The sequence below is a fragment of the Clinocottus analis genome, unplaced genomic scaffold (assembly GCF_023055335.1).
Source record: "Clinocottus analis isolate CAN_PGR_092001 unplaced genomic scaffold, fCliAna1.0.p SCAF_24, whole genome shotgun sequence".
Lineage (NCBI taxonomy): Eukaryota > Metazoa > Chordata > Actinopteri > Perciformes > Cottidae > Clinocottus > Clinocottus analis.
This window is the reverse complement of record NW_027175976.1, coordinates 6,309,265-6,336,222: the sequence shown is the minus strand read 5'-3', so window position 1 is coordinate 6,336,222 and position 26,958 is coordinate 6,309,265. Positions and strand designations below refer to the sequence as shown.

Genomic DNA, 26,958 nt, shown 5'->3' with positions numbered 1-26,958 from the left:
AACGGACACTTTGTCGTCTATTTCGATCCGGTGTTGATGTCATGCAGACTAAAGAGACTCACGAAGCCTGACGTGTCAAACCTCATACCTGCTTCTGGATGAGCTCCTGGCCTTTCTCAGGCAGCATGTGGACCAGGTTGAGCTGAGGAGAGACCGATCGCCGGAAGGGGTAGATGTCTCTTACGTATGTCTGGAGGAAGGAAATAGCAATATTGTTTGTTAAATTAGACATAAATTGCTCAAATATTGCCTCACAAATGAGCAAGTGCAGGCGAGCTCCTCCTTTGTGTATGAAGATGCACCGTGGTTCTCATAGCAATACACATCTTCTATCAGTAGCTACAAGAAAAAGCTCATGCATCTCCGGTACCTTGCTGTAATGGATGAGGTTCCATCGTTTGTCCATGAGGAAGTAGTGTGCAGACCTGGCCTCGGGGATGTTGAAGAATTCGAGGCACTCCTGGTTCGAGGGGAGGAAGAATTCAGACTTTTTAAAGTTTGACTATTTCTTTTTTTGCATCGCCGCCCTGGTACTTTAACTTTCCTACCTTGAGCAGGGCTTCAAACTGCGTGTCTTCATGGACTGGAAGCTGTGTGGGGATGTCACACTCGTTCTGCCCGTGCACCACCAGGGTTTTGGTTCCTGCAGCCACAAAGCGCGAGAAAATATTCAAATGATCTTTGACGTATCCTCGACGTCCTCCTGCTGAATCGTTTATCCCGAAGTTCACCTGGCATGGATGCAGTGACCAGCAGCTTGACCTCACACTGCTCCTTCTTCATGGTCTGCTTGAGGTCCTTGAAGAAGAGCCCCTCCACGTAGCCCACCACCTCCCACAGGAAGGTCAGCGTGGCCGAGATGGCGTCCATTCCCCACTCGCACGGGGTCCGCACAAAATACATGATCAGTCCCACCTGGCAGGGGGAGATCCCATTGGGAGATTTGACGGTTAACTGGGAGTTTAATCACGAAAAAGCAATCTCAAAAACAAAAGGTAGAGTTGCATCTGCTCACCAGGTAGTTGAAGAGGATATGAGAGGTCTGGGCCGGCAGATCTCCAATGTTGAGCAGGAGCTTCCTCAGCATGAACATCAGCTCATCCTGACGACACACAGGATGCGAGTCATGCAACATTTCACATTTGAAGCCTTTTAGCTCGCGCTCTTATCCATGTTGTCGTCCAGTAACCGGAGAGAAGAGCCTCTTCTTGGGATGTTCACGCACCTGTCGATTGCTCACTGTTAGTTTTTCCAGGAAGTGGCGCAGAACCAGGGCCGGGTCTTCGATCAGGCAGTTCCACAGGATTTGTTGGGCAACGGCACTCACTGGAAATATATCAGGGTAATACTTGTACTTGCAAATAAAGCGCGGGACCAAATACCATGAACCGGCCTCAGGTTTGGAGGCGAGCCCAACCTGAGAGAGAACGACACCTACCAGCCACACCGTCCTCTCGGACCTCCCCGTCCTCCATCAGGTGCACTATCGGTAGGACCGCGGCACAGATGCACGCTGGGAAGACGGCTTGGGGCGGCTGCAGCATGTGGTGGGTCGGCGTGTGTTCTGTTGTGTTCTCTTCATCTGGCAAAGAAAAGAAGAAGAAGAGGAAGAAGAAGAAGAAGAAGAAGAAGAAGAAGAAGAAGAAGAAGAAGACAAAACGTGTCAGTGGGAAGAGACGTTTTATTTAAAAAAAACAGCAAAAGCTTTGATGAAAAGGATCCTTTTGGTTTTCGCACCTTCGGCGCTGGCCAAGGAGCGGACGGACCACACGGAGCCCCGGCGGAAAGAGTAGTTCCTGTGGGAGTTACTGGAGGCGCAGGACGGGCTGACGGACAGACGGCGGGACGCCAGGTTCACCACTTCTTCTGCTGGCGGGATCAAAGCCCGACATGACCGGCACAGAAACAGGAAAAACAAGGCGCCGTCAGGGCACAGCGGCGGACCGATTTCCCGTCCGACGTTGGTATTTTCGGGCGTAATACGCATGCTTGTGTGCCCGGAGGCCCCACCTTCTTCCTCCTGCTCGGGCGGAGGGCTGCACGTGGGCTCGTAGCAGGCCTCCTGAGCCACAGGGATGGCCGTGATGATGCTGGCCTCGCGGCCCAGCCGCCGCTTCTCCTCCTCCTGCTGCAGGTTCTTCAGGATGTGCTCGGCTCGCTGGTGGGAGCGCGACACCGCCCGCGCCGAGAAGGATTTCTGGAAAAAAGGGGGGCGGGGGGGCGGGGGAGGGAGGGGCATGGACGGTGGCGTTTCGATCAAGCGGCACAGAGGCAGAACAGCGGGTGCAGACGTACAGGAAGTTCAGAATGAGGGAGTGCACAAATTAATAGAAAATTTGACAGTTTGACTATTTCGGGAACGTGTGTGCACAGCTATTCGAGGCTCACGGTGACATCTGAGGAGCATTTGGTAATGTAAAATGACCGGACAACACATTAATACAGTAACTCTCCTCCAGCACATTGATCCCATGCTCTAACGCTGCCCCGAGCATCATGAAGAACACTGTTGGAGTGTTGAATCGGAGAATTTCAATCACAGCAAATTGAGACACAGATAAATGGGTTCAGACTGGAATTTGGAGAATTTACTGTATCGTGTGTACAGTAAATGCCTCACAGCATTCGCACGAGTGCTCGTACACATACATATCCAAATAGGCTGAACGCATGATATGGAAAACATACACGGCAAAGTCATTCTCATCCAATGACCATGCATCAACAGCACAACACACACAAAATGTCTGAATGTCCGATGCATGCTGTTATTTTTTTTTTTTTTCCCTTTTCTTCTTCTTACAATCAGAGCCGAGCTAGAACCCTTTTTAGGTGTGGTGTGTGTCACTGACCAAGATGCAACTATCTGAAATGACCCATGAAACTGCCCCAGCTTCTGATCCATGATGAAAACCTACAGCTCCCAATGGGCTGAAACACTCAATGGAGAAAGTTTTCCTTCCTGTCAGTAATGATCTGAGGTAACAAGATGCATCAGCACAAACATCCGGACAGAAATACCAACTTACTATGGCATGGACTGACTGAATTAATGTGGAGAACTAAAAACAAAGACAGTCGATAGATAAATTATAAAACAGGTGCTCGCAGGTCGTCATCAAAATCTATCAACATATTTTGATATTCATGCTTTTTAACCAAAAGGAAGACAAGAAAGTAAAAAAGAAAACACCAAGAAATCTGTTTTTCGACTTGAGACGTCCTGAAACACGTATTACATGTATCGCTCTTGAATGAGCAGATTTCTTGGTGCGGCTGTTCACATTACACTTGCAATAACAAATGTATTAAAGCAGTCTAAAGGGCATCGTTTCTGCTTTTGTGTGCTTAAAGCGGGACTCCGTCCAAAACCAGTGTCAAAATAAGACTATTCAAAACTGACATGTCTTTACAGGCTTTGGGATTGAAAGGGTCAGTTCACCGACATTATGAGAGAAACCCACATTTTCTCACTTAGTCTCAGTTGTGTCAAACCACGCTGATAGTTTTGATTTAGTTTGGCCACATTTTGAGATATCCGTCTGCGATGTGCCTCCCTGCACCCCGACACAACGGAGGTGGTTTGGATCTAATCTAATTAGGCCTGCACACATCATTTTAATCTGTTTAATAGTCCGCGTCATGCTAATGGCTCTGAGAAGGGAACAGCGTTAGCCACATAGCAACCTAACAGAGCAGGAAGTCAGTCAGGAAACTATGGCTGTCTGTACAAAATGTCCCTAGAATATGTTAAAATCTATCTTAAAAACTATGTGAGCTTCCAGACACAGTGTCCCCAACAGTCTGGATATCCTCAAAACCTGAAGCTAGTAAATTAAAGCAATCTGCATGGCGAGCACTACAGGGAGGTGAGAAAACCCGTGTTTTGGGTGAACGGACCCTTAACTAACAAGTCGCTCTAAAGCAGCCTCACTAGGTCACTTTGTTTGTGATGTCACATTTCAAAGTCAGTGCGATTTACCTCAAACATATCAAAAGCGATCAATACTACTGCCACTGAAGAAACAAATGCTCACGCAATGTATTTTTGGTCAATAAGTGCATATGAGGCAACCCGCTTGCTCAGGGGCTCAGACTTACAGACTGGTCCTCATTGATGGGGTCCTGGACGCTGCCCGTGTTCTGGGGCACCCACGGCGGGTCGAATATGGGCACGCAGGGCATGCCCAGTATCGGAGACGGCAGCGTGAAGTTGATGCTGGGTGGAGGGATCTGAAACAGATAAATATAGTACGAAATGGGTCAAAGCCGCCTCGTCCGGTGAGCCGGTACGTTCTAAATAAAATATGTACCCCGATAACAGCGAAACTGTGTTGTCCTTTCTGGACGGCCTTTTGAAGTGGATCACTTTTATTTGTGACTCTGAACAAGACGCTGTTCTTCTTCTTATTTGTACCTTAAAGATCTGCTGGGCTCCTTCCTCCATGCGAGGCCACACCTGGTAGCGGAAACGCCACAGCGTGTAAAACTTCAAGACGGAGTTGATGCGCTGGCAGGCCTCCTGGTGCTGGAACTCCGCCATCATCATCTCGGTCACCGCGTCGGGGACCTTGACGGCGCACAGGAGGAACATGGCCGCTGGAGGGGATTCAGGGAGGCGGCGAGGAGTGAAGAGAGGAAGGAAGGAAAAAGGAGGGAAAAGGGCAAGAGAGAGGACACGAGAAAAAAAGAGGCAGAGAGCGAAAGGGGGAGGGAAGAAAACAAGGGTTGAAGCCAAGAAGTGGAAAGAAGATGAAGAGTGCAGTATGATAGAGAACAATAAGCAGGAAGAGAGTAAAGAAATAAATGTATATGTTAGGAAGCAGCTGAATATCTAGGACAAAATGCAATCTAAAATGTTCACGTTGAAGTGCTCAACAACCCACGGAGGAGACCCACGGGTCGCTGGTGGCCGACTCACCGGCTGCAGCCGCCATGTGTTCGTCCACGCTGAGCAGGAGCTCCCAGGCCGCGGGCTGGATGTCCCCGTACATGTCGTCGGTCAAGATGGGAGCGGCCTTGATGAGCAGCGAAAGCGGCGCTGGAGACAGGCTCATCACCTGGGAGCAGCAGGTTGTACACAGTTCATTTGGTAGCCTTCTTGTCCATTTCCTCTTCGTTGATCAAGTCTACAAACTAGTTCACCTGGTTGCGGATGTACTTGAGCATGCCGGTGTCCTTCTTCCCCTCTGTGTTGGAGTCATTGGGTCTTCTCTTCATGGACGGCGTCCTCAGGCAGGACTTGTCCGAACACTTCAAGGCACAGACGCGTCCGTTAGCCGCCGCGCCAAAACAGGAAAAAGGCAGGCCAAAACAAAGCTTGATCGTGGGACGCACCTCTTTGCTCTTCTTGGCGCGGGCGCCGATGACGCCGGCGGCGGCGGCGTTGTCCTCTCTCAGGCTGTCCACCGTCTCGCCGTACACCAGCTTGATGGCGCGCACCAGACGGGCGCAGGAGCGGCTGTGGTGCTGGTAGCAGCGCGGGTGGCAGAAGTCGATGTGGGTGCAGATGAAACTCTGCTGGTTGCACAGCAGGATCATAATCTGAGCCGAGAGAGAGAGAGGGAAAGAGAGAGAGAGAGAGAGAGAGAGAGAGAGAGAGGGAGAGGAGGGGAGTCAGTGTTTTTGGAAGGAAGCCGCCATATGCGCTCATGTCACATGTTAACGGCCCGTACATGGAGCCAGGACATGTTGCGGTGGTAGTTGTCCTCAGTTCCTCCAGAGCTCTGGCCCTCTGGTTCTATGCTGGGCTCGCTGGTGCTGAAGGGACTGCCTGCAACAGGGAACAAGCGCATGACAATCAAGTGATCACCTTCGAAGAGGGCGAGATCAATGTTTGGTATGAATGAGGAATAAGTGGCGTCGTCCGTGCCGTACCGATGTCGGTCACCGTGTCCCTGCTCTGCGTTTGTGAGAGCAGCCCCTCGTCGTTCTCCGACTCCGAGTCCTGCCGCGGCATCTTGGTGCTCTTGAGGCTCCCGGCCCGGCGGATGGAGGACAAGGACCCGCCTTTCTTAATCCGGAAACTGCGAGCGCCTTTGATCTGAAGCAGCCGGGAGCCCCCGATGCGGATCTTGCGGATCGGCGCTGGAGGCGAGGGGAGCGGGGCGAGATTATCTGAATTATTTTTCGGGGATAAGCAGACGGCGCGGCACCAAGACAAAGGAGCGGGCCGCGTGCGCACGGCGCCGGATCTCACCCTGCACTTCCTGCTGCTTCTTGTCGTCGCAGGCGGTGTCGGACTTCAGCGTGTGGCTGCTGCTGTTGAGCGAATCGTGGCCGTCCTCGTCGTCCAGGATGCCCGCGAAGCTGATCTTCCTCTCGTAGCGCTGGCGGCCCAGGTCCGGGTCCAGCCGCAGGCGGCAGCTGTCCAGGTCCTAGCGGGAATTACACGTTTCCATTTCACGTCAGCTGCACCGCCACGGCATGAAAACACATGGGAGCATGATATCATTCTTTGAATGCATGTGCTTAGGATTTGACTGCTGACCACCAGGGGTTCGGTGCGTGGGCGCGGCAAGCAGGGGAAGGTCTCTCGCAGGAAAGTGGTGATTTCCAACAACAGCTGGCAGGCGGCCATCTTCAGGGCAAAGGGGCAGCCACATTTTGTCGGATTGACTGTGTCTTAAAAATACATAATAACGTGGTTAGAACATTGAAAAGAAACTTCACACAAAGTCAAACTTCCAGCCGTGTCTTGAGCATGTCGTCGCACGATCACGAGCGACGCCGCGATGAGTTCAGTCTCGTCCTATTAGTTTATGAAAACCAACAACCCGCCACAGATGTGCCGACGGGGCGTTAAACTCTGACTCACTGTCATCCAGGTAGTCCTCTTCCTCGTCTTCTTTCCTCATCCTCCGTTTGGTCTCTTCGTCAAAGATGTAACCCAGGATGTTGGCGGGGCTCTCGCTGTCGGAGTGACACAGCTCGCTGAGCCTCGTGCCGATCGCCTGAGAGAACACACGTGTCCATGAAAAGCCACGCGACATATCATAAAGTCCGACCCGAGATGAGCGAAATCTTGGACTCACGTCTCCCCACTGGCAGAAGTGTTTGGCGGCGTTCCACTGGAGCTTCTGGTTTCTCTTGTTGCCCACGATCGGGGACCGGCCCCTGGAGAGGCCTCGCTTGGTGATGTTCACGTGGTGGCCCTTCATCCACTCCGGCCAGTTGCCGCGATTGCAGCGGTGCACGAAGCGGGCGCACTCGAGGAAGAGCGAGGCCCGAGCCACGACCGGAGCCTCCTGGGAGAACCGGACAACGGGGACGGAGACGTTAATGTCGGCGATCGGAGCGACCGAGCCTCGTGCGGAAATAAAAAAACCAAAACACACACACACCAGGTCCAGAGCGGCGGCGAGGATGGAGGCGTCGGGGATGGTGCCCGGCTCGCAGCAGTTCAGCAGGAACTGGAAGCGCTTCATGCCCTGTCGGATGGCGCCCAGGTTCACCACGTTCTTGTTCTTCATGGCCTCCTGGCTGGCGGCGAGGCGCTCCTGAAAGCCGTGAGGCCCTGAAGGAAAGTGTGGAGAAAAAAGGTGGAGGAGGAGGAAGAGGAGAGCATAGCAGAACAAGTGAAGGGATTTATTCTTTTTTTCCTCAAGCGTGTTCCGGCGTAATTATTTGCAAAGACTGCACTGAATATTAAATATATATATATAGACATTGCATGAAGCAACATCACCATCCAGGACATTTGACAAAAAGCACTGAAGAGCCACCGACAAATGAAGCTGAGTGGGAGATGGACACACAGCCATCGGCAGTGGTTACACTTGGATTTGAATCGAACGCCATCTCGGAGACACACAACAATGACAGAGACATTAATGGTCGGGGGGAGAAGCTCTTATATAGTATATGAAATCACACTGAAATGACAAGTGTAACCAAAGCCGTACAGAGGAAAGCTGTCTGTGGACCATTCTGTTTTGTTTTTTTGTGTTTTTTTTTTTATCACTGTACTGAAACTCAGGCATTGGAAAATACCACCAGACGTCACCACAGAAGAGACGGAGAGAGCACTGACAGCGTCATGCTTGACACAGTAGCACGGAGATGCGCTCGGACAGTAGAAAGATGGTTTCATGGCTATATGAGTGGACCCCACACCTCCGTTCCTCTCTGTCCACCAGTGGGTGAAAGAAAGAGAAGATGGGTCGTTGGAAGAGAACAGCACGTGCATAGTTGGAGGTAAAAAAAGAAAAGAAAAAAGAAGAAGGGGGGTCGTGAAGTTGGTAATATAGCACATTTACGCCAATCGGTGTATTTATTTGACAAACTTGGACACCGATGGGTTGAAAAGTAACACATCGAGGCTAACAGAGGGGAGCAGGCAGCTATCCGGCCGAGCTGACATGGAGGATGGCGGACGGACGGGAGGACTGGCGGGAGAGAGAGAGAAAAAGAGACCACGACTCTGCGAGGCAAGACACGACAACCACACGGACAAACAAGAGGCAGGGAGAGAGAGAGAGAGAGAGAGAGAGAGAGAGAGAAATAAAGGACGATGGGGGCGTGGGGTGGGCGAGGGGGCACCCCGGGGTGGGGGAGGTCTACCATCTTTCTCTTCTGTGTGGTGAAGCTTGGATGGATTCCTCCTGCCAGACCTCCATTTACCGAGCCGCTTGAAGAAATTCTCCTCCTCGTCCCTGGCGTACTCCGGCCCCACCGCGCCCCCTTCGGCCAGCTTCACGGCGCTGGTGAACTTCACCTGAGGCGCGGGAACACAACGCTCTCCGTTCAGTTTTGTGCTCCCTTGTGTCATCTTTCAAAATAAAAGTCTCAATGCTGTTTTAGAGCCTTTCGGTGTTCAATGTAAATTCTCACTGGATGTAAAGACTGTAAATTTAGTGTTTTTTTTTTTCTCCCCCGTGTGGGATGGAGAAGCCGTCCCCTGACCTTTGAACTCTGACGTATGAAGGAGAGTCGGTCCACGGAGCTGATGTCCAGCAGGTCCTCGACGCCGTCAGTCAGTCCAGAAAGAGAGGAGCGCTTCAGCCAGTTGCCTGCAGACACGTGAACGCAACACACGTGCATGAACGAACCACACGGCAGAACAAAGGAATGTATAAGCAAACACTGGGTTGTGAAGACAAGTACACATGCACACACACACACAAACAAACACACAAACAAACACACACACGAGGGTTGGGCACAGCATCGTCATATAGAGTCACAGTTTCATTCAAAAATCATACAAAAAGGCACAAAATAACTTTGTATAAGACAGTTTGAACAAAAGACTCTGGGCGAGCGGTATTTGCAAATACGTGTTGAGAATATTTTTCTCACAAGGGAGAAATATTGTACAATGTTGCACACTCATTATTCAACAAAAACCCTGCGAGATGTCTTTGGATCATTTTCAGGGAATGCGGGTTGAAAATATGAACTTTTGAACTCGTTTGTGTGAGAAAATCAACTTTATCCTGATTATGTTGCGTTCGGAGTTCATAGAGAGCTAATGTCACGTGCCTTTTTGACAATACCTTCATATTTATATGAAAACCGAGGTAATAAATGAATCCAAGCTACACTGCGACTCCGCTCAGCCCAATCAGGAATATATTTACGCATCTGATCGTTTCCAAATGTGATAATTGCGCCTTCGTCATTTTTGTGATTCGATTTGCAGATCCAGCTTGACCCGGGTCTGTGACGGCACACACATTGGAGGAGATGACCGACACAAACAGGCATGAAGAAGACATCTAGAAACATATAGATATGTATGGAGATGGTTCCACGTCCACATACGTAGGACAGAGACAGTGAGCGGCAGGCGGACCGTCCCGCGGCATGCTGCGGCACAAAGAGGAACCACAAACAGACCGAGGAGATGAAGTGACGCGGCCTCTCGGCGGCCAATGCTCCCATGTGTGACGTACAAGAACACAGCATGTTAGGGTGAGTTTCAAGGCGAACACCTGGGACAGCAAATGCAATGAGGAGGTACGGTCATGGGAACACACACACACACACACACAGCTGGCGGAGCGGCAGGAGTCGGACGCTCTGTGAGCCGCTAAAATGAGTCACTGTGCGGCGAGGACGTCGCAGCCAGTGAGAGGCTGTCGTTGAGTGATGACTGACAGGCTTTGATTTGAAGGTATTCAGTTTAAAAGGTCTGTATGGGAACACATATTTATGGGGAACACGTGGAGGGGAATTGACAGATTTAGACGTTACACTTTGACATTTCTGACTCGAATTTCTGAACACTTTTAATTCATCACCTGGTGCAACATCCATAACGTTTAAGTACTTTTATACACATTCTTACTTGTATTCCATCTGTAGATTTAATATTCTTCTCACTGTTTATGTTTTTATTTTGTTTTACTGTACTTATGTTGCTTGATTTGTATCTTTATTTACTTGTGAGCAGCACTGGCGTAATCCTGTAATTTCCCCCTCGAGGGACTAATAAAAGATTATCTTATCTGATCTTAAATGTTCTGCAACCTTTGCGTGACAAGTGCTCTTTACCTATCGGCAGCTTCAGCTTCTTGCGAAGGGAAATGCGGCGCGACCTGGAGCGAGAGCGCCGGTCGGTGGTGGTGCCGGAGTGCGCCGTGGTGCAGTCCGAGGTGTCCTGCTCCGATTGGCTGCTGGTGTCGCTGGCGGCGCTCTGCGACTTGAACATCTTCCTCCAGAAGTCCTTCCTGCCCAGCAGAGCGCCGGGGATCTGCTCGTCGCTGGAGGCACAGAGAGGGAAGCGAGGGAAAGGCGGCGCTTGAACGTCGACGCACGAATGAAAACGTCAGCTGAGGGCAAATCAGCGGGAATTCAACTTTTCAACACTGTGAGCTGTTGTTGTTGTTGTTTTAAAGGAGGGGGAGGGAAGCAACAGGAAGTTGTTTTTCCTATTTTGAGCAGAGAAATGGCGGCTGGGCTCGACATAGATGGAGCTATATGGAGATGCTGTGATGTGGACACTCACTGTTCGGGGGTCTGGGGGGGTCTACTGGAGATGTAGCTGCGACACTCATCTGCAGCACTGGACACCTGACCCTTCTCCCCGGACACACCCGCCTCTGACCTGCACACACGCACACACACACACAGACACACACACACACAGACAACCTGGTTCAGACGCAGAGGGAACTTTCCTGATGCAGGAAACCCTCGTCGTGGTTTTCTTTCAGCGATGAAGTTTAGCGTCGTTTCCAGAGGCTTTGTTCAATTTTTATTTTGTCATTTAAGTTTTAGATGTTTGGCAAACTGGGTTAAAACTATACTTATTTTCATTTATATTTTATATAGATTTCTAATTATACTGCGTAGTAGTTATCATTTTAAACAAAAGAAGTACCGATTACCAAACCTGGAAGGGAGGAAAGAACTAAATATCAGGTTGATGGATCATCCGTATTAAAAATGAAACAAGTCCGACATTTACATATTATCCATTACATCTCCATTTCACCCATTCTTAGGACCAGATTACATCCTTTTTTTTCCTACATATTTAATACTAAATTATGGACTCGTGCCACTATTATGCAAACCATCGTGCCTGCATCACGTCAAGTGTTGATTGGAAAAAAACAAAAGGTATTTCAGAAATAACATTTTTTTTCAACATCTGCATAATAATGTGGCATGAGTCCATAATTTAGTATTAAATATGCAGAACATTTCCTGTGAAAAAAAGTATGTAATCTGGTACCAAGAATAGATCAAATGGAGATGCAATGGATCATATGTAAATGTCAGACTTATTGAATTTTTAATATGATCCCAAGTCTAATTATGTATTCTTCTATTACTCATTAGCCTCACATTCCTTTAAAATATACAGTGTATACATAAATATACACACACACTGTATATTTAGTATTTCTGAGGTTATGACTTACTTCCTGGCAGGGCGGCTCCTTCGCCACCAGACAGAATATCGTTTGAAATAACATCAAATCATTCACTCAAGCAAGAGAAACAGATGCAGACGGGACAGAAAAGAAACATAAAGGAAATAAAAAACAGCCAGCAGGGATGAGAAGCGCAGCTCTGACGTATCAGGAGGAAGTAAGAACACTGATTGTAAATATTGGGTTCCCACTTGATCGGGGGAGGGACGTTCACGGTCCGTGCTCAAGGGCACGTCAACATTAATCAGCGCGTGATCGCCGCGAGGCGCGCTTGTCGATTGAACTTGAGAATATGACGTCATAGAGACCATTTCGAGGCCGCTGATTGGCCGGTACCTCCTGGGTCCGAGCTGCTTGGTCTCTTCCTTCTCTTCGGGTTTCTTGGTGGTGGCGACCTTCTCGGCGCTGTCCAGGAGCGCGCTCAGCGCCACCCGGCGGAACACATTCCCGTGGGCCTCCTTTATGAACTGCACCAGCTGGCGGATGTCACAGTACAGGCCCTGGAGAGGAAGAAGGTGGCGAACGAGTGAGAGGAAGAGAGGGGACACCGAGCGGGAGAGAAAAACAACGCGCCGGAGCCAAAAGACATCGACCGCTCGCACCCAGAAAGCGGCTGATCTTAGTGTGCATGTCCTAACATGCAGATACGCGTACATGGAGGGTGGACCGTGTGCGAGCACACTCGGGTTTGTCAAGACAACAGCTCCAGCTTGTGAGTGGGTGGCCTCTGATCCGGTGCCACGATCCAGCCTGCCTTGAAAAAAAGTGTGTCATCTTACGCCAACGCGCACCAGGCCTGCCAGCCGTGAGGCTTTCGAGGCGCCAGAGCGGTCACGGCACCTCCGTGCTCTTAACCGTCAACTTAGACACATATGAGGGACCGGGTTATGAATGCATGTCGCCAGAGCTGCGCGATGACGACTGAACCCGTTTGTTATTCAGGACGTTTTGTGGTTTAAATGTTGTTGTGTGAAGCTCTTTGTCTTGTCTCTGCTGTACAAATGAGCCTTAAATACAAAAATAAAGGTCTGAGAAGCAACACTCTGCAGCCGTCATGTGAGAATCAAACGTCAAGTTATTAATAGTCTGTGAAAGTGCACGGTATCAACAACAAATAGACGGCGCTCGCATCCGTTGGAGCACAAATATCCAGCTTGTTGTCTGCTGATATTATATTCTGATATCCTAGAGAACAGTTGATGCCATTTCCAATTAAAATAGACTTTCTCTGTTTGTAATAAGGAACTGGGAGAAGCTCCATTAACGTCTTCATTCACCCAGTGAGATTAAGTACCACTCATGTCCAATTCATCATGTATGACAAGGCGCTAACAAAGGCGGCAAACTAAGTGATTGCCCGTCTTTCGGCTCGGTACAAAATGAGCCATTAATAATTCAACTGCAGCATCCTGCCAAAGGAAATACACGAGCGTGTGAATCGCGCCGGAGTGCAGCTGATACGTGGAAGCGCAGGCTGCACCGAGAGCGGCAGATGGACGGACGGTCGCGCACGCCGCTCACCAGGTTCTCGGGGCTGTGCAGCTCGTGAGTGGTCGAGGCGCAGCGGGTGATGAGAGACTTGAACATGCAGCCCACCACAACCGCCTCCATGTTCTGGGCCACGGACTTGTTGTCCCCGGTGGTGAAGTTGTTCCCGAAGCCTGCCTTGTCTGGAAGCAGGAGGGGAAGGCGGGAGAGACCACGGATCACACAGGGGGGGGGGGGGTTTAGTCGCATTACTGACAGCTGAGCAGCTTGGGTATAAAACAGTGAGTCCATACAACAGGGAGGGCAAAGGAAAAGGGTCCATAAAGCATATGGGGGAGAAGCAAACTGAAAAGGATTCTGGGTCGGGGGTTAGGAGTGCATGCAAGAGACTCGGCCTGCTATAAAAACATAGAACATGGGGCTTATTCTCTTGGTCCAGTTTAACTATGCAAAATGTAAAAGCTCCATAAATACCAGATTTAATCACACAAATTTTGCCGCAGGCGAGTTTTGTCACTTGCAGAGAGAGTGAGGGGTGCAGCAATGGAAGCGGTGCCTAGGGAAGGGTCTGATCAGGTGAATATATTCATCTTATTGCTATATTTATCGACTTATTGATCATGTGTATCTACCGATGTTTCTTTTTTTCGCCCTCCTGGACCTCTCACCTGCACTGCCGTACTCTGCAAGAGAAAAGAGGCGGGGCACAAGTTGATTGACATCAGGGCCAAAACAGACATGTACGCGGCGTCAGAAAGGACGTGGCACCCCACCTCTGGGGGGAGGCGAACTGGAGACGCACGCACACACACACACACACACGCACACACACGCACACACACACACGCACACGCACACACCAAAAAAGTAAACAAGGCGCCCTTTTCTCTTTGAGAATTAAAACAGTCATCGGTTCAGTAACTTGCCAATTGCTGTTGTATGATAGGTTGTGCTGATTATGGTGTACAGTACACAATCCTTCAAATCTCAGTGCAAAACTGAATTGGCATGTACAATGTGTCTCAATGCTCAGCAATAAAGCCACTGGTTGAGCAGAGATGTAATGGGCAAAGCTTTGGATTGGCAAGTGTACAGAATGGATGAGTGAGTGAGGAAGGGAGGACTCAGCTCAGGGAGACGTAAAAGAGGGAAGATGGAAGCAGGACGACGACGACGACATAAGGGACAAGCAGAGACAAGTGGAAAAAACAGATATATAAAGTGGAAGCGCTGGAATGCAAAGTCGAAGTGCAGGTTGAGACAGTTGCAGTACAATTCAGCTTTGTCAACCACAGTAGTGGACATTAGTGGTCACACGTGATTACTCACTTTTTTATTTTATAGCACCCACACTAAACATTTGAGTGGCATAAAGATTTCAATGCTGGAAATATATTTGTCTCATGAACAATAGGGAGTTTGCTTCAGTGTAAATATCTGCAAAGCAGCTGAAACGCTTGCTAACACGCTAATGCTGCGCAGGTATATATCTTTACGTCAGGATGTCCACCATTTCAGTTGGTTCTCTTCAGCCTGTTAGCATGCTGACATTTGCTAATGAACACTAAACTGTGTGAACACAAATAAAAGTACAGCTGAGGACAATGGGAGTGTTGATAGCTTAGCAGGTCATTGGTAATGACCAACCGTGCTGATTAGCCAATGTTTGCATGCTAACGCAGCACACTAAGACGGTGAACATGCTCAAATTGCACCTTTTAAACATGGAAGCATGGCCTCTGTGCATGTGCACATGCACAGCCCTGCTAGCATGGCCGTGGACTCTCAAATAATACCCGCCAGATTCATCATCAACGAAAAAAAATGGATGCCCGCTGCAGCCCCTACTGACTCCTTTCTCCAGCATCGGTCCTGACCTGAATCATATCAGTAGTGGAGCCCTGACGCAGCATCATGTGTGCCTTTGCTATCAGTGCATCTCTGTGTGTGTGTCCCGATCTGCATCTGGTCCCACTCACACACACACACACACACACACACACACACCACCATACTTACTGTCGGTAATGGGCTCCATGCAGAAGCCCAGCAGTGCATGCAGGAAGTCCACAATGTTATTGAGAGAGTCTTTGTTGACGTACTCGCGCATTGTCTGTCGAAACTGCACCTTGTCCAGCTTATAAAGGCTGGTCAGGCAGTTCTGGGCCTGAAAGGAAAGAGTTGGAACAGGACGTATTAGACGAAAGAGAAGAAGAAGTCAGGGAGGACTAGAAAGGCCTTGTGTGCAGGACGTGCTATTTTCATCACTTTTCATTGATTCACATGAAAGATATCAGCTGTCTGGATCTAATTCTATTTCTCCAATACAACTTAATGCAATAACACAACATATTGATCAGCATTGAAATAGAACTGCAGCTGCTTCTCCCTGATGTGCGCTCCTCGGCCCGGCTGCCTCGCAGCAGTCATTTTGCTTTCATGAATCTTTAACCGCACCAAAAGCAGCTTTGCGGTTGATAATCAGTCGAAAATGAGTCCATGTCAGGCGCCTCAGACTGTGCCGACTGGTAGAAAGCGGCACACCGGCACACGGGAGGTTCGGCTGAGCCGGAGGAAAAGGTCTGACCTGCATCCTGAGGCGATCCCCAGACAGTCCGCGGTGTCCCTCGCCACAGCCGTAGGCACAGCCCAGCGACTTCACTATCTTTATCAGCATGGTCAGAGCCAGGCGGTGTGTGCTGAAGCCGGAGCCCTCTTCCTGCGAGTGGAGAACGCACGCGTCAACCCACAGGACGTTGAGGTCGATATATTTAGACATGCGCCAAGTTCATAACCACCGCGTCCCACTTTGAAAAACAGGACAGAAACAACGCACCTTTTTATCGTTGTCCTTGTTATTCTTCACATCATCTCTGCTCCCTTGCCCACTCCCTCCACCACTCCCTCCACCACTCCCTCCACCGCTTCCCCCTCCTCCTCCTCCTCCTCCTCCTCCTCCTCCACCGCTGCCTCCATCGCCCCCTCCACCTGCTCCCGCTGCCCCCGGGACCGCCCCGCCTCCCTGGGCGCCTCCTCCGAGGCCCGGACCGGCCGCGTCTTTGGCCCGGGCCTCCTGGTTCTCCTTGTTGTCGGGCTTGGACAGCTTCTTGCCCATGCCGGGCACCACGCCCAGCTGCAGCAGGCAGTCGATGATGTTGAGGGCCACGTCGCAGATCCTGGAACTGATGTCGTGGCTGAGGACGGCATAGAGAGCCCGCAGGACCGCCTGGAGGACAGGAAGACATCGCTTGTTTTGACCAACCAGCGCTGCTTAACTGTAGGCCAGAAAACTGGAACGTAAACTAGTAATAAGTCGGGTCTTTGTTCAAAAAGAAAGCTACAAACTTGACTTTTCCTACAACGTGCAGGGGCAATACAAATGAAAGAAAGCATCCAATTCAGTTTGGATTCCCACTGGTGTCGTTGTTGGCGAGGAGAGCAACAGAAGCTCAATACCTTCCTTTCTATGTATTTGCCCGCAGGGATCATTTCCTGTCGGTTTCGCTGGACGCGCCGACCGCTCACCGTGAGGTCCAGCATGCCGTTCTTCAGCACAAAGTTGTTGGTCCCCTCGATGTTCTCCCCTTCCTCCAGACAGGTGTAGTTGATGCAGGAGTCGGTGAAGCTGCGCGGCAGGTTGGTGCAGGCCAGCGGCTCCAGGGGGAGCTCGGGCACGGTGGCGGGGTTGCACAGTTTCTTCATGTGCTCCGTGAAGAAGTCGGCGTAGCCCACGTTGAAGGACGCCACCGTGGTGTTGAACGCCGCCATGGTGATGGTGGAGATCTGAGATCGCACTGCAGGGAGGAGGAGGAGGGGTGGGGGGGGGAGGAAGGTACAAGTGATACATGTTAGCATGCAGGAGGCAGCTGTGACCTTCGGTTGAATAACAGTTTTCTCTTGTTGATTTCTATTTTCAACACTGCAGCTTTTGCTTCTTTACTCGCACTCAAATTCTTTGGTAAAATGAACATTATGCTGAGAAATGTCCCCTCTCGCGTCAATCACGTCAGAATCAGCCCTCTTCTATAATTAATATCTTTTGTTCTGAGTGAAGCAGCGTGTCTGTGATGCAGCGTGGAGCTATTTGTATGCAAATTAGCATTATCACAGGAATACTACTGTTACATAATCCTGCCCTAGTTCTGCTCTGCAGGTCTCAGTGGAGCCAGCATTGTCTTTGTAGCTGACGGACAGTGACATAAATATAGTTTCCATCTTCAAAAAATAGCCATTTTCAGTGTCGTATGGTTTACTTCACGTGTGGATAATAACGTATTGTGACTCGTTGGATATCTGTGGAATAGAGCGCTGTACTACTTGTACACGTAGCTCCTCCTCACCCTCTTTGACGGTGTTATCGCTGTGGCTGTTGGAGTGGTCGGGCATGTCTCTGAGCAGAGAGTGGTGGGAATGAGAGTGTTTGGCGCTCAGGCTGTCGGCGTCTGCAGCTGTGTCTGTGCTGCCCCTCCGTGTGAACTTGCCTGGAAAATGACAAAGACACTGATAGATGCATCAGGTTGAATCACACACACATATATAAATATATATGTGGAGCAAAAACACACATGCTGACTGTTGCAGGAGTCCCTTTTCATGCATGTTTCCCGCATCTACTGAGTATTTTTAGAAAATGTCATCTTGGGAATGGAGCTAATTTAAAGCAGCGGCTAACCCAAGTGTGACGGTATCACAGTATGGTGACAGTATGGGGTTCACAAAAGACATGCTGAAACAAGTCACTAACTCTGAATAGTGTCTTTGTGCCGTGAGCAAATGTTAATCACACTTCTCCGAGAAGCGAGCTAATAAGACGTACGTAATGGCAACGAACTGACCTAATTCACGAGCTGACAGCCGGATCCAGACACAATCCTCTGACTCACTGGCTGAGGAGCCTAAAGAAGAGGAAGCGCGACTGCGAACTGGTGGCATGCAATCTACCCCCTGATTAGGAACGGCCCCCCTGCCTACCCATGATGGTGGCCTGCCAGCCCCCGCGGTCCAGAGCCCGCCGGTCGTCGCCGAGGCCGGAGAAGCTCCCGAAGGAGAAGGTGCTGCGGGTGGGCGAGACGTCCAGGTGGTCCTCGTGGAGCAGGAAAGGGACGCCCATGCGGCGCTGGCGCTTCTTCCCCGTGTGGTGGTAGGGGATGGAGCCCTTCCTCTCGCGGTCCTCACGCCGGTTCTTGAACTAAAACAGACAAAAAGGAGGGCAAGGGCTTCCTGTGACAGGCTGATGCGAATGTGTGTCGTCGGTTTTTTTCCGCCCACGTCTGGACGTCTCGCTCTGACCTTCTTGAAGATGTTCATGCCCAGGTCGGAGGAGAGGTCGGGCACGGCCTGTCGTCGGAGGCTGGTCAGGGAAACCTTCGTGAACGTCTCCGTGCTCAGAGATTTCCCCTCCTCGTCGCATTTCAGACTCATGTCCTGCAAAGCGCAGCAGAGCACGCGGACGACGTCATCGCTCAGTGCAACAACAAAAAAAAGGCGTCGAAAAGAGCCCTCCCCTCGCCTCGCCGCCGTTACCTGAGTCTTGTGGGTGTTGACCAGCGAGGGCGTGGCGGCCACCATGGAGCTGCTGCGTGGCCGCGGCAGAGGCGTGACCAAAGGCTCGGGGGCGCGCTCGGGCCTCTCCTCCAGGATCTGCCTCAGGCGCTGCAGGTAGAACATCAGGGCCCAGTGCACGCCCTCCTCCGTCCAGTGCGGCTGCAGCAGGCAGCGCAGCACCGCCACGTCAAAGTAGGTGGCGTAGCGCGCGCGCTGGGCCAGGGAGGTCGGCAGGCCGGCGGGGGCCGACGTCCTGAAAGAGGAGGGAAGGGACGCGGGGGTGAGTTTGATTGGTGCAACCGTTCTGTATCGTAAACGACAGCCTCACTGATGTGAGGCAGTCTGAATCAGCAACAATGATCTGGTGTCCGCCGAGTGGAGAAGTGGAGCCCGCAGCGAAGTCAACCGATGCATGGTGGGAGCTGAAGTGCCACACGTAGTCATCCGAGTGTGAATTGGAACGAGCGGCATTGAGATGATCGCCTTTAAAAAGCTGAAAGGTGACCGTGACATTATGGAAATCTGACAACTGTCAACGCTGACAACAGCTTCAGCCGGACCGGGACCTTCACACAGCTGACGACATCCACAACAATTACACCGCGGCGCGGCCTTTTCCTTTTATATTAGCCCGTCATCTCCTCCCGCCACACTGCTTCATTAATAATGCATCAAAGGAGGATGGTAAACAAGGGCAGAGCCCCCCTCCAGCATCATCGGGGAGAGAGGGAGCCTAAGCCTACGTGAGTCCACTATAAATAAGCAGGAATGAAGGTCAGCGGTTGGTGAGCTGCAGAGCGTATGGAGCGCCGGGCAGAAGCATATTGATATGCCGTGAGAGGAGGGGAGGGAGGCAGAAGGAGGCCATTTAATCTTCGCCGCTGTAATAAATGGAGCAGGAAGAGATGGTCGATACCTACATGAATCACTCTGAGAGCGGACGGCAGCGGGGAGGCCGTGTCGCGTTTCACCGTCTCGCCGAACGCGCTCGCTCCGCCCGCCCGCCGCTGTTGTGTCAGGTCGCCAAGGAGACCTGAGTGACGACAGTCAGAGAGGCGGCGGCCCAGCCCCCCCCCAACCCTCCTCCCCCCGCCGACTCCATGCGGCGGAGGAGAGATGCAGCGGCCCGCCGGTTGCCGTGGAAACTGCCTCAGCATCAGCAGCAGCTCTCTGAGCGGAGCGCGATGCGGCGGCGGCGGCGGCGGATGAGTAAGCCGCATTAATCGCAGGACCAGAAGAAGTGATTGTATCTGGGCGGCGCGGCGCAAAAAAAAAGGTGTGCGAGCAAGAGGACGAGAGGAAAATATGAACTCTGACATCGCCTCGGAGCGGAGGAGAGGAAGAGGAAGAGGAAGAGAGGAAGAGGCTGTACACAGCCCCATTGCTTTGTGGCTCCAAACAGGAGGAACCCAACAACTTGAAAACCGTGAAAGAAATTCCAGTCAAATCCCCCCAAATGTCCAAATCTAATTAACATTCATCTCACTTTGCTCTCGTCCTATGCGGCGCCTCACATGCAGCTTAACATTCCCACCACCAACACTTAGAGAAAGCAATTCATCGACCGTTGTTAAGTGTGCGCTGCGAAACAATGGAGACAAATCTCTCCGTTCCTGCGTTATCATGCGACTGCGAAAAAGCCTTTTGGTGTTTGAGCGTATGAGGATGTATAACCAGCTCGGGGGGGGGAGGGAGGGCGTGAGGGCTTATTTTGAATTTGCAGTCAGTTGCTGGCTGTCAGAGGGATCACGAGAAGCACTGGAGAGACTTATTTGGTTGTCAGAATGAGTTGAGATGAGCAATGGACGGCTCCTCAGCCTCTCTTCTTCTTCTCCTCCTCCTCCTCCTCCTCCTCCCACATCTCCCTCTCAGCCTGGTCGGGTGATTCAGGATGATGACAGAGCAGACGCGACTTCAAGACAGAAAACACCCACGTAAGATGAGCCAAATGCAAATGTTTTGAAGAGTTCATCCCGAGACTTTCTGCCCAGAATGATTTGTGTTTTCTGGCCGCACGATGCGTCATATTCATGCTGTTACGACAAGATTTGAAGCAGTAATCATGGATCACATTGGATGTAGCTATTAGATGTTTGGATAATTCATCCTTTTCATTTGTGTGTTTTTTTTCCTGCATGATTATTATCGCGCTAAATGATCGACTAGTTGGTTTTTAAGCTTTTTCACACTGAATTACTTCTTTATATCAAATGTATGAGCACATTTCTAGCAAACACAAGACTTGAAGTGCTGCTTTTGCCTGTGATTCTTTGTGGAGAAACTAGGCTCTAAAAATCAGTCGAATAAATCCACATTTCAAGTGTTCGTCTACTTCATTTTGGCTGTTCGCCTGTGATTTTTGCACAAGCAAAACGTGCACCAACTGCTCATTATGGCCAGCCGCCGCTTGCCAGGTGAACCAAAGCGAGTGCACTTTGCTCCCGAGTCGGGCGGCGGAGGCCGAACAATGCCAGACTGGCCGTGCGCGGACCGGATGAAGCCAGGCCGCGTCCTGCCAGGCCAGAGACACTGCCAGCGTCAGGCATGTCGCACATTAATTCAGCATAATTACCCCGGTTGTGGGGACAAACGTCAGAGTGTGCTCCTGCTCCAGCAAGACAAGGCTCTACATGTGTGTGTGTGTGTGTGTGTGTGTGACTGAGGAGACTGCGTAGAGCACTGACATCACACATGGGAAGGAGGAGCTCCTCGTACACACTCGCTCTGTGGAGCGGGCTGCGCTGTGCCGTGTGTGTGTGTGTGTGTGTGTGTGTGTGTGTGTGTGCGACAGACGCCGCCGCAGGGCTAAATGTTTTGCCATCAACTAGACGATGGCACCGGCTCCGTGTCAGCGCGGGTCAGCGCACCGCTTCGTCACACCACTGCCTCCTCGGGTTTCGTCACGTTGCGTTATTCCTTCACGAATGCGTCCGGCGGCCATGAAAATCATTGACGATTACGAATCGACACGAATGGTCAGGGTGGGCTGTTTTCTTTTTTACTGCAAAGAAACGAGACCCCGACCTTCTGTACGGACTGCAAGCGCTTATTGTCAGACAGGGACGCAGTCAAACCCAAATCACAACGGTTTTAAGGGATTAATGCAAGTGTATTAGTATCCAAATATATCCAGATATGCACTCTTTGGGAATTATGTACTTTTGATTAAGGTTGCAGGTCTGCCACATTGCTATTTTTGGTAGTTTCCTATTCCATGTGTCGAGTTATCGGAATCCAAGATGGATGGTGCGCTGTTATAAATCACTCTTCGTCAAACTGTGATGAGCTGTTGCAGCACCTTTCTGCAAACTGTTATTTACTTTGAAGTGGGTAATGAATGAAGCGCTCCCTTCTTGTTGCTGGTCATCTCTCCCTCCTGCCGCTCAGCAGCCTGAATGGGCCCTGAACACGAGTCGCGAGTGCAACAATCAATCGTGCACACAGGAAGCGCTACCTGTCTCGCCGCTCGTCGAGGGGTTAAATTGATTCACTTGTGCTCACTTTTTCTTGGAAGGGCCTTTCGCCGGCGGGGGCGGTTGGGAAGGGCCACCTTTCTCCACCGAGTTACCACGGCGACAGCTCCGCTCTCCAGCCGCCGGGGAGGAGGAATCCGATTGGGCGGCTTCGCAAACCACCTGGAAGCCCTGTGGGGAGGGAGGGGGGGGAGAGGGAGGGGACGGACAGATCGGCTGCAGATGAGCGGGATGAACAGCGGAGAGACAAACAGCCCCTGGTGATTAAAGGCTCCGAGGTCGGAGGGAGGTTTCTGTCACGACCCCCGGCTAACCACGCTAATGCTGCCGGATGGCTGGTGCTAATGAATATTAGCCGGCAGCCCCTAGGGGGGAGAGGGAGGGGGGAGGGATGGTGAAAGGGGGTTGAACGAAGGGGGGGAGGGAAGGGATGAAGCCTCACACTCCTTCCCCGGACACATTCAATCAACACGAGACGCAGAATCAGACATGATCTGAGCTTGAAACGCTCTCTCACCATGGGACCCGGGTTGCCAGATCCGCAGGGGCTGCACTGGTTGTTGACTGGGGAGTTCCTCTTCGCTGTTGAGACAGGCGTAGCGGATTACACGTCTCAATTACGAGCAAACTAAATAGATTAACTCTTGTGGGGCGGGGCCTTGGGGGGCTGGGGGTGGGGCAGGGGGATCTTCGTGGCCGTAGGCGAGGATGTTTTTCCACCCACCTGTCACGATGTTTCTGACTGGTTTGATGAGCGCAGTGAAGGCCGAGATGTCCGGCTGGCGGTGCTCCCACATCGGCTGCCATATCACCAGACCGCTGGCCAATCGAAAGGTCAGGTCCGACTCCTTAAAAGAAAGAAAGAAAGAAAAAAGGGATGCAGTGAGAATGGAGAACGGACATTTAGCCCTATTCCTCAACCATCCAATCATCACCCAATCAATGCAAGAAGCAACGTGGAAGACGGGACAGGTTTTTACGACCTGAAACGCTGAGACTCAATCATCACTGCTATTATGATATGTCCACTTACATAAGACACTCATTGATTGTTCAGTTGGGAATCCCAGGAGTATTGTAATTGACCCTGCACACGGATCAATAGCCACAGAGTGACAGTGTGTATGTGTGTGTTGGAGGCTTTGCGATGGGCCAGGCTGCATGAAACTGCTGCTGAATATCTGATATCGGCTGCGCGCGTCCGTGTCTGCAGGTACGGACCTTGATCCGGTGGATGAGCGGCGCGAACAGGAACACAAACAGCTCCACCGTGGCCATGCTCTTGTGGAACAGCTTGGTGCGAGCGTGCTCGTCCTCCTCCGGCAGGGAGCCGCTGTGCTGGGGGCCCGACCCCCCGAGGGCCGAGCCGGAGCACGAGCCGGGAGCTCCCGGGGACGAGCCCTGGTTGCCCACGGGCTGGAGGAAGGCGCTGCTGCTGCTGCCCCCCGACCAGCCGTGGCTCAGGCTGGGCTCGTGGTTGCACTCCTGGGCGGCGTCCAGCAGCATCCAGTGCAGCGTGTGCAGCAGCTTGGTCTCGGCGACGCCCAGCTTGTCCTGGTGGCCTGTTGGGGAGGGGGGGAGGAAGGGTCAGAGGTCAGGGGGAGTCAATGAAAGGCCGGCGTGAAGGTGAAGGGTGAGCTTTTGTGCGTGTGGTACTTTATACCTTCTGGTGGCTTTGACATTGTGAATACAGAGCGACAGATAAGTGATGGAAGAAGAAGCACATACCGCGCTCAAGCTTTCTGAATGTGAGGTTTTAATGTTTTTCTTCGTCTTCTGTGCTTCTAAAATTAATATAATTTGGTTTTCGATCAACCGAGGACTTTTTATTGGATGTTTTATGAAAGCATTTTAAAATCCTTTTTAATCAAGAGACTTTAACATTATTTTATCTTCTCTGTGCTTTAAATACTCCGTATATTTTAGCGTCCCTAACAGTTTTTTGTTGTATTTTCTGGTGCTTTCATCTGAATAAACCCATTTATTACTCCCACTGATAATCCTGACCCGTGCTGCCCTGTGAGTCAGGCTGCTCTGTAACGGTCCTGTGGCCAAAACAACATCCGTTTGGTGTTTTATTGCACGAGGACAACCTGGATAAGGCTGTCACCTCAGTACATAAAGCGGCGGTCATGTGTGTGTTGCGTGTCCTCACCCAGCCTGTTCCTGTTGGACAGCAGGATGGAGGTGCAGTGGAGTACATGAGGCAGGGCTGCCTGGACCAGCTCCCAGCGGGAGATGCTCTGGATGGCCTCCGACAGAGCCGGCGACAGCCCGTGGAGCTTATTCTCCACCAGCACCCGCTCAAAGGACTGGGGCGGCCGCCAGAGGAAAAGGAGAGAGAGAGACATCAGGGACTACAGCCTCTTTCTTTGACCATCTCAACGCCCCAAGCGAGGCCCTCAGAAGAGACAGTGGCCGCTCTGTTTGGACTCAAAGGGAACTGGAGAGAGCGTCATTATGGATATGAGTTTGCAGCGGTCTGGCTTCTGGAGGCGAGAGGAAAAAACTAATTTGCTAAATGCCAAATCAAGAGCCCACTTGATTTGCAGGTGCATTAAGGTAAAAACAGATTACTGAGAATGGACTGGAGCGATTATTCCCTCCCCCCACCACACACACACACACACACACACACACACACACAGCATTATGAAATAACTTACCACACAAGACGCTTCATACTGTTTCCCCAACTTTGGACGCAGAAACGCACTGAGGGAACACAAACACACGCTTATGTAAGATAGTTTACAACACAACACATGTAGGTTACACCATCAAATCTCCAACATCCAACGTCACGTACTGCTCAGGACATTGTGCACAAACAGCAGCTGATCCACACACACACACACCACTTGTTTTCTTTGGCCCACTTCCTATATTGGCTTCACAGGTGTGACATCATGCTTTCTGCATCTGTCTCCGTTCAGTTAACACTCCACCTCCCTCCGTTTACAACGTTCAACGCAATCAGTGAGCTGACACTCGGTGCCACGGGGTGCCCGTTCACGGGGTGAATTATGACAAGGCATCGCATCTATTTGGACCCTTGACATGATTCGAAAAATGCGGGTGGCTTTGCATGTATGACACGGCTGCTGTCAAAGCCTTGATCCTCCTCAGCGACGGCAAACACCTGTTATCCATCCCCGGTGAAGCACACTAACCTGGTCTGCCTCCAGAGGAAGGTCTGGATGGGGAACGGTATTCCCTTCCCGCACTCCGGCTCGTTGTCGTCCAGGCTTTTCCTCTTCACCATTTTGGCCGGACCTGCCTGCTCGCCTGTGTGTGTGTGTGTGTGTGTGTGTGTGCGACCACCGGGGACACACGCGCGAGCGCGCGCGCGCGGCGGCTGCTGCTGGCTCTGCCCAGGTGACCAGCGAGCGTCGCTCACGACATGATTGGGTTCGTCCTGCGTAAAATGGCTGCAAGTGTCGGTCGGTCGGTCGGTCGGCGGCAATAGAGAGAGGGGGGAGAGAGAGAGAGAGAGAGAGAGAGGGAGAGAGAGAGAGAGAACGAGAGAGAGAGATTTGAGGAGGAGGAGAGCGCTCGGATTTCAGCACCTCCCTCGCCGGACAGCGACAGTTGATCGGCGTGCTAATTTATCGTTGGCGGAGTTTAAAGACGCAGTGTGCGGCTGCGCCAGATGTTCCCCCCTCTCCAGCCCTCAAAGCACCATTCAAAGAAATGACACTGCGTTTGACTGCAACACGCGGACGCAACGCCCGCAAACGCGCCTTGCGTCGCACCCGGATGGTGCGTTCACGTGAGGATAATCCTTCATGTGAACATCAACAGGTTGTCCAATAACGCAGGTGGACGAGGGGGGAGGAGTCAGCGTCAACGAGGGATGGGACACTACTAAAACTATATATATATATATATATATATATATATATATATATATATATATATATATATATATATATATATATATATATATATTCTCCTTTTGTACATCATGTCCACATCGTCAAGCTCCTTTCTATTTCACTGGCTGGGTAGTCTCAGAAGTTGGATACGTTTAAATTTAACTGGAATTAGTTCCAGAAAAGGAAATCATTTTACTTACAATACATTGCAGTTAACGTTAGTACCTATGTTAACGTCCCTAACAACCACGTGACCTCTTGTTCACTCAATGTAAAGCACTGTGCAACAACAAATCTAAGTTGAAACCTAGTTTAAAGCTGCATCTTGTGTGGTGAACATATGGAAGCCTGTTTCTGCCACCGTTGATGTATTTTTACCATCATAAATATGTTTGCACTTCTGTATTAACATCGTGATAACTGGGGAACTTGTTGTAATACTTGTGCTTTGTGTGTTTTTAAAAAGAGACCCCTAGGGTCACAATTTACGACTTTCAGGTGGACACAATTGTGCGATACGATCTCATAATTGTGAGAAACGGGCTTCCATATGAATATGCTAAATTGTGTCCACCTGAAAGCTGTAAATCGTGACCCTAGGGGGCGCTTTTGCACGTACCTACATGAAATAAAAACTTAAAGCACAAGTGTTACAAGTTCCCCAGTTATCACGATGTTTATGCAGAAGTG

General features: G+C 50.9%; 1 protein-coding gene across 16 annotated transcripts in view; it reads right to left on the bottom strand.

Moving 5' to 3' along the window:
• LOC137793862 (protein unc-80 homolog) overlaps positions 1–26,057 on the bottom strand; it is a 37,227-nt gene extending 11,170 nt beyond the window's left edge. For 6 of the 16 annotated variants that reach the window (XM_068590245.1, XM_068590249.1, XM_068590255.1 and 3 more), the window contains exons 1-43: positions 25,564–26,057; positions 25,057–25,105; positions 24,546–24,702; positions 23,612–23,952; positions 23,115–23,238; positions 22,908–22,972; positions 22,419–22,561; positions 18,897–19,170; positions 18,663–18,797; positions 18,345–18,561; positions 17,714–17,854; positions 16,899–17,167; positions 16,210–16,599; positions 15,961–16,092; positions 15,393–15,540; positions 14,006–14,056; positions 13,407–13,555; positions 12,222–12,385; positions 10,952–11,050; positions 10,498–10,706; positions 8,905–9,011; positions 8,563–8,716; positions 7,344–7,516; positions 7,035–7,247; positions 6,818–6,953; positions 6,491–6,624; positions 6,200–6,377; positions 5,878–6,117; positions 5,676–5,773; positions 5,338–5,544; positions 5,146–5,253; positions 4,922–5,060; positions 4,418–4,599; positions 4,102–4,233; positions 2,011–2,197; positions 1,738–1,869; positions 1,439–1,582; positions 1,226–1,326; positions 1,016–1,102; positions 732–915; positions 549–643; positions 371–460; positions 89–190 (exon numbers count right to left, since the gene is read on the bottom strand). In XM_068590245.1, the coding sequence (XP_068446346.1) occupies positions 89–190; positions 371–460; positions 549–643; positions 732–915; positions 1,016–1,102; positions 1,226–1,326; positions 1,439–1,582; positions 1,738–1,869; positions 2,011–2,197; positions 4,102–4,233; positions 4,418–4,599; positions 4,922–5,060; positions 5,146–5,253; positions 5,338–5,544; positions 5,676–5,773; positions 5,878–6,117; positions 6,200–6,377; positions 6,491–6,624; positions 6,818–6,953; positions 7,035–7,247; positions 7,344–7,516; positions 8,563–8,716; positions 8,905–9,011; positions 10,498–10,706; positions 10,952–11,050; positions 12,222–12,385; positions 13,407–13,555; positions 14,006–14,056; positions 15,393–15,540; positions 15,961–16,092; positions 16,210–16,599; positions 16,899–17,167; positions 17,714–17,854; positions 18,345–18,561; positions 18,663–18,797; positions 18,897–19,170; positions 22,419–22,561; positions 22,908–22,972; positions 23,115–23,238; positions 23,612–23,952; positions 24,546–24,702; positions 25,057–25,105; positions 25,564–25,655 (6,672 nt within the window). In that variant the 5' untranslated portion in view covers positions 25,656–26,057. The remainder of the gene's footprint in view (positions 1–88; positions 191–370; positions 461–548; positions 644–731; positions 916–1,015; positions 1,103–1,225; positions 1,327–1,438; positions 1,583–1,737; positions 1,870–2,010; positions 2,198–4,101; positions 4,234–4,417; positions 4,600–4,921; positions 5,061–5,145; positions 5,254–5,337; positions 5,545–5,675; positions 5,774–5,877; positions 6,118–6,199; positions 6,378–6,490; positions 6,625–6,817; positions 6,954–7,034; positions 7,248–7,343; positions 7,517–8,562; positions 8,717–8,904; positions 9,012–10,497; positions 10,707–10,951; positions 11,051–12,221; positions 12,386–13,406; positions 13,556–14,005; positions 14,057–15,392; positions 15,541–15,960; positions 16,093–16,209; positions 16,600–16,898; positions 17,168–17,713; positions 17,855–18,344; positions 18,562–18,662; positions 18,798–18,896; positions 19,171–22,418; positions 22,562–22,907; positions 22,973–23,114; positions 23,239–23,611; positions 23,953–24,545; positions 24,703–25,056; positions 25,106–25,563) is intronic. The other 10 variants (XM_068590259.1, XM_068590261.1, XM_068590247.1 and 7 more) reach the window with 9 other exon arrangements.
• Between the last annotated feature and the right edge of the window lie 901 nt (positions 26,058–26,958).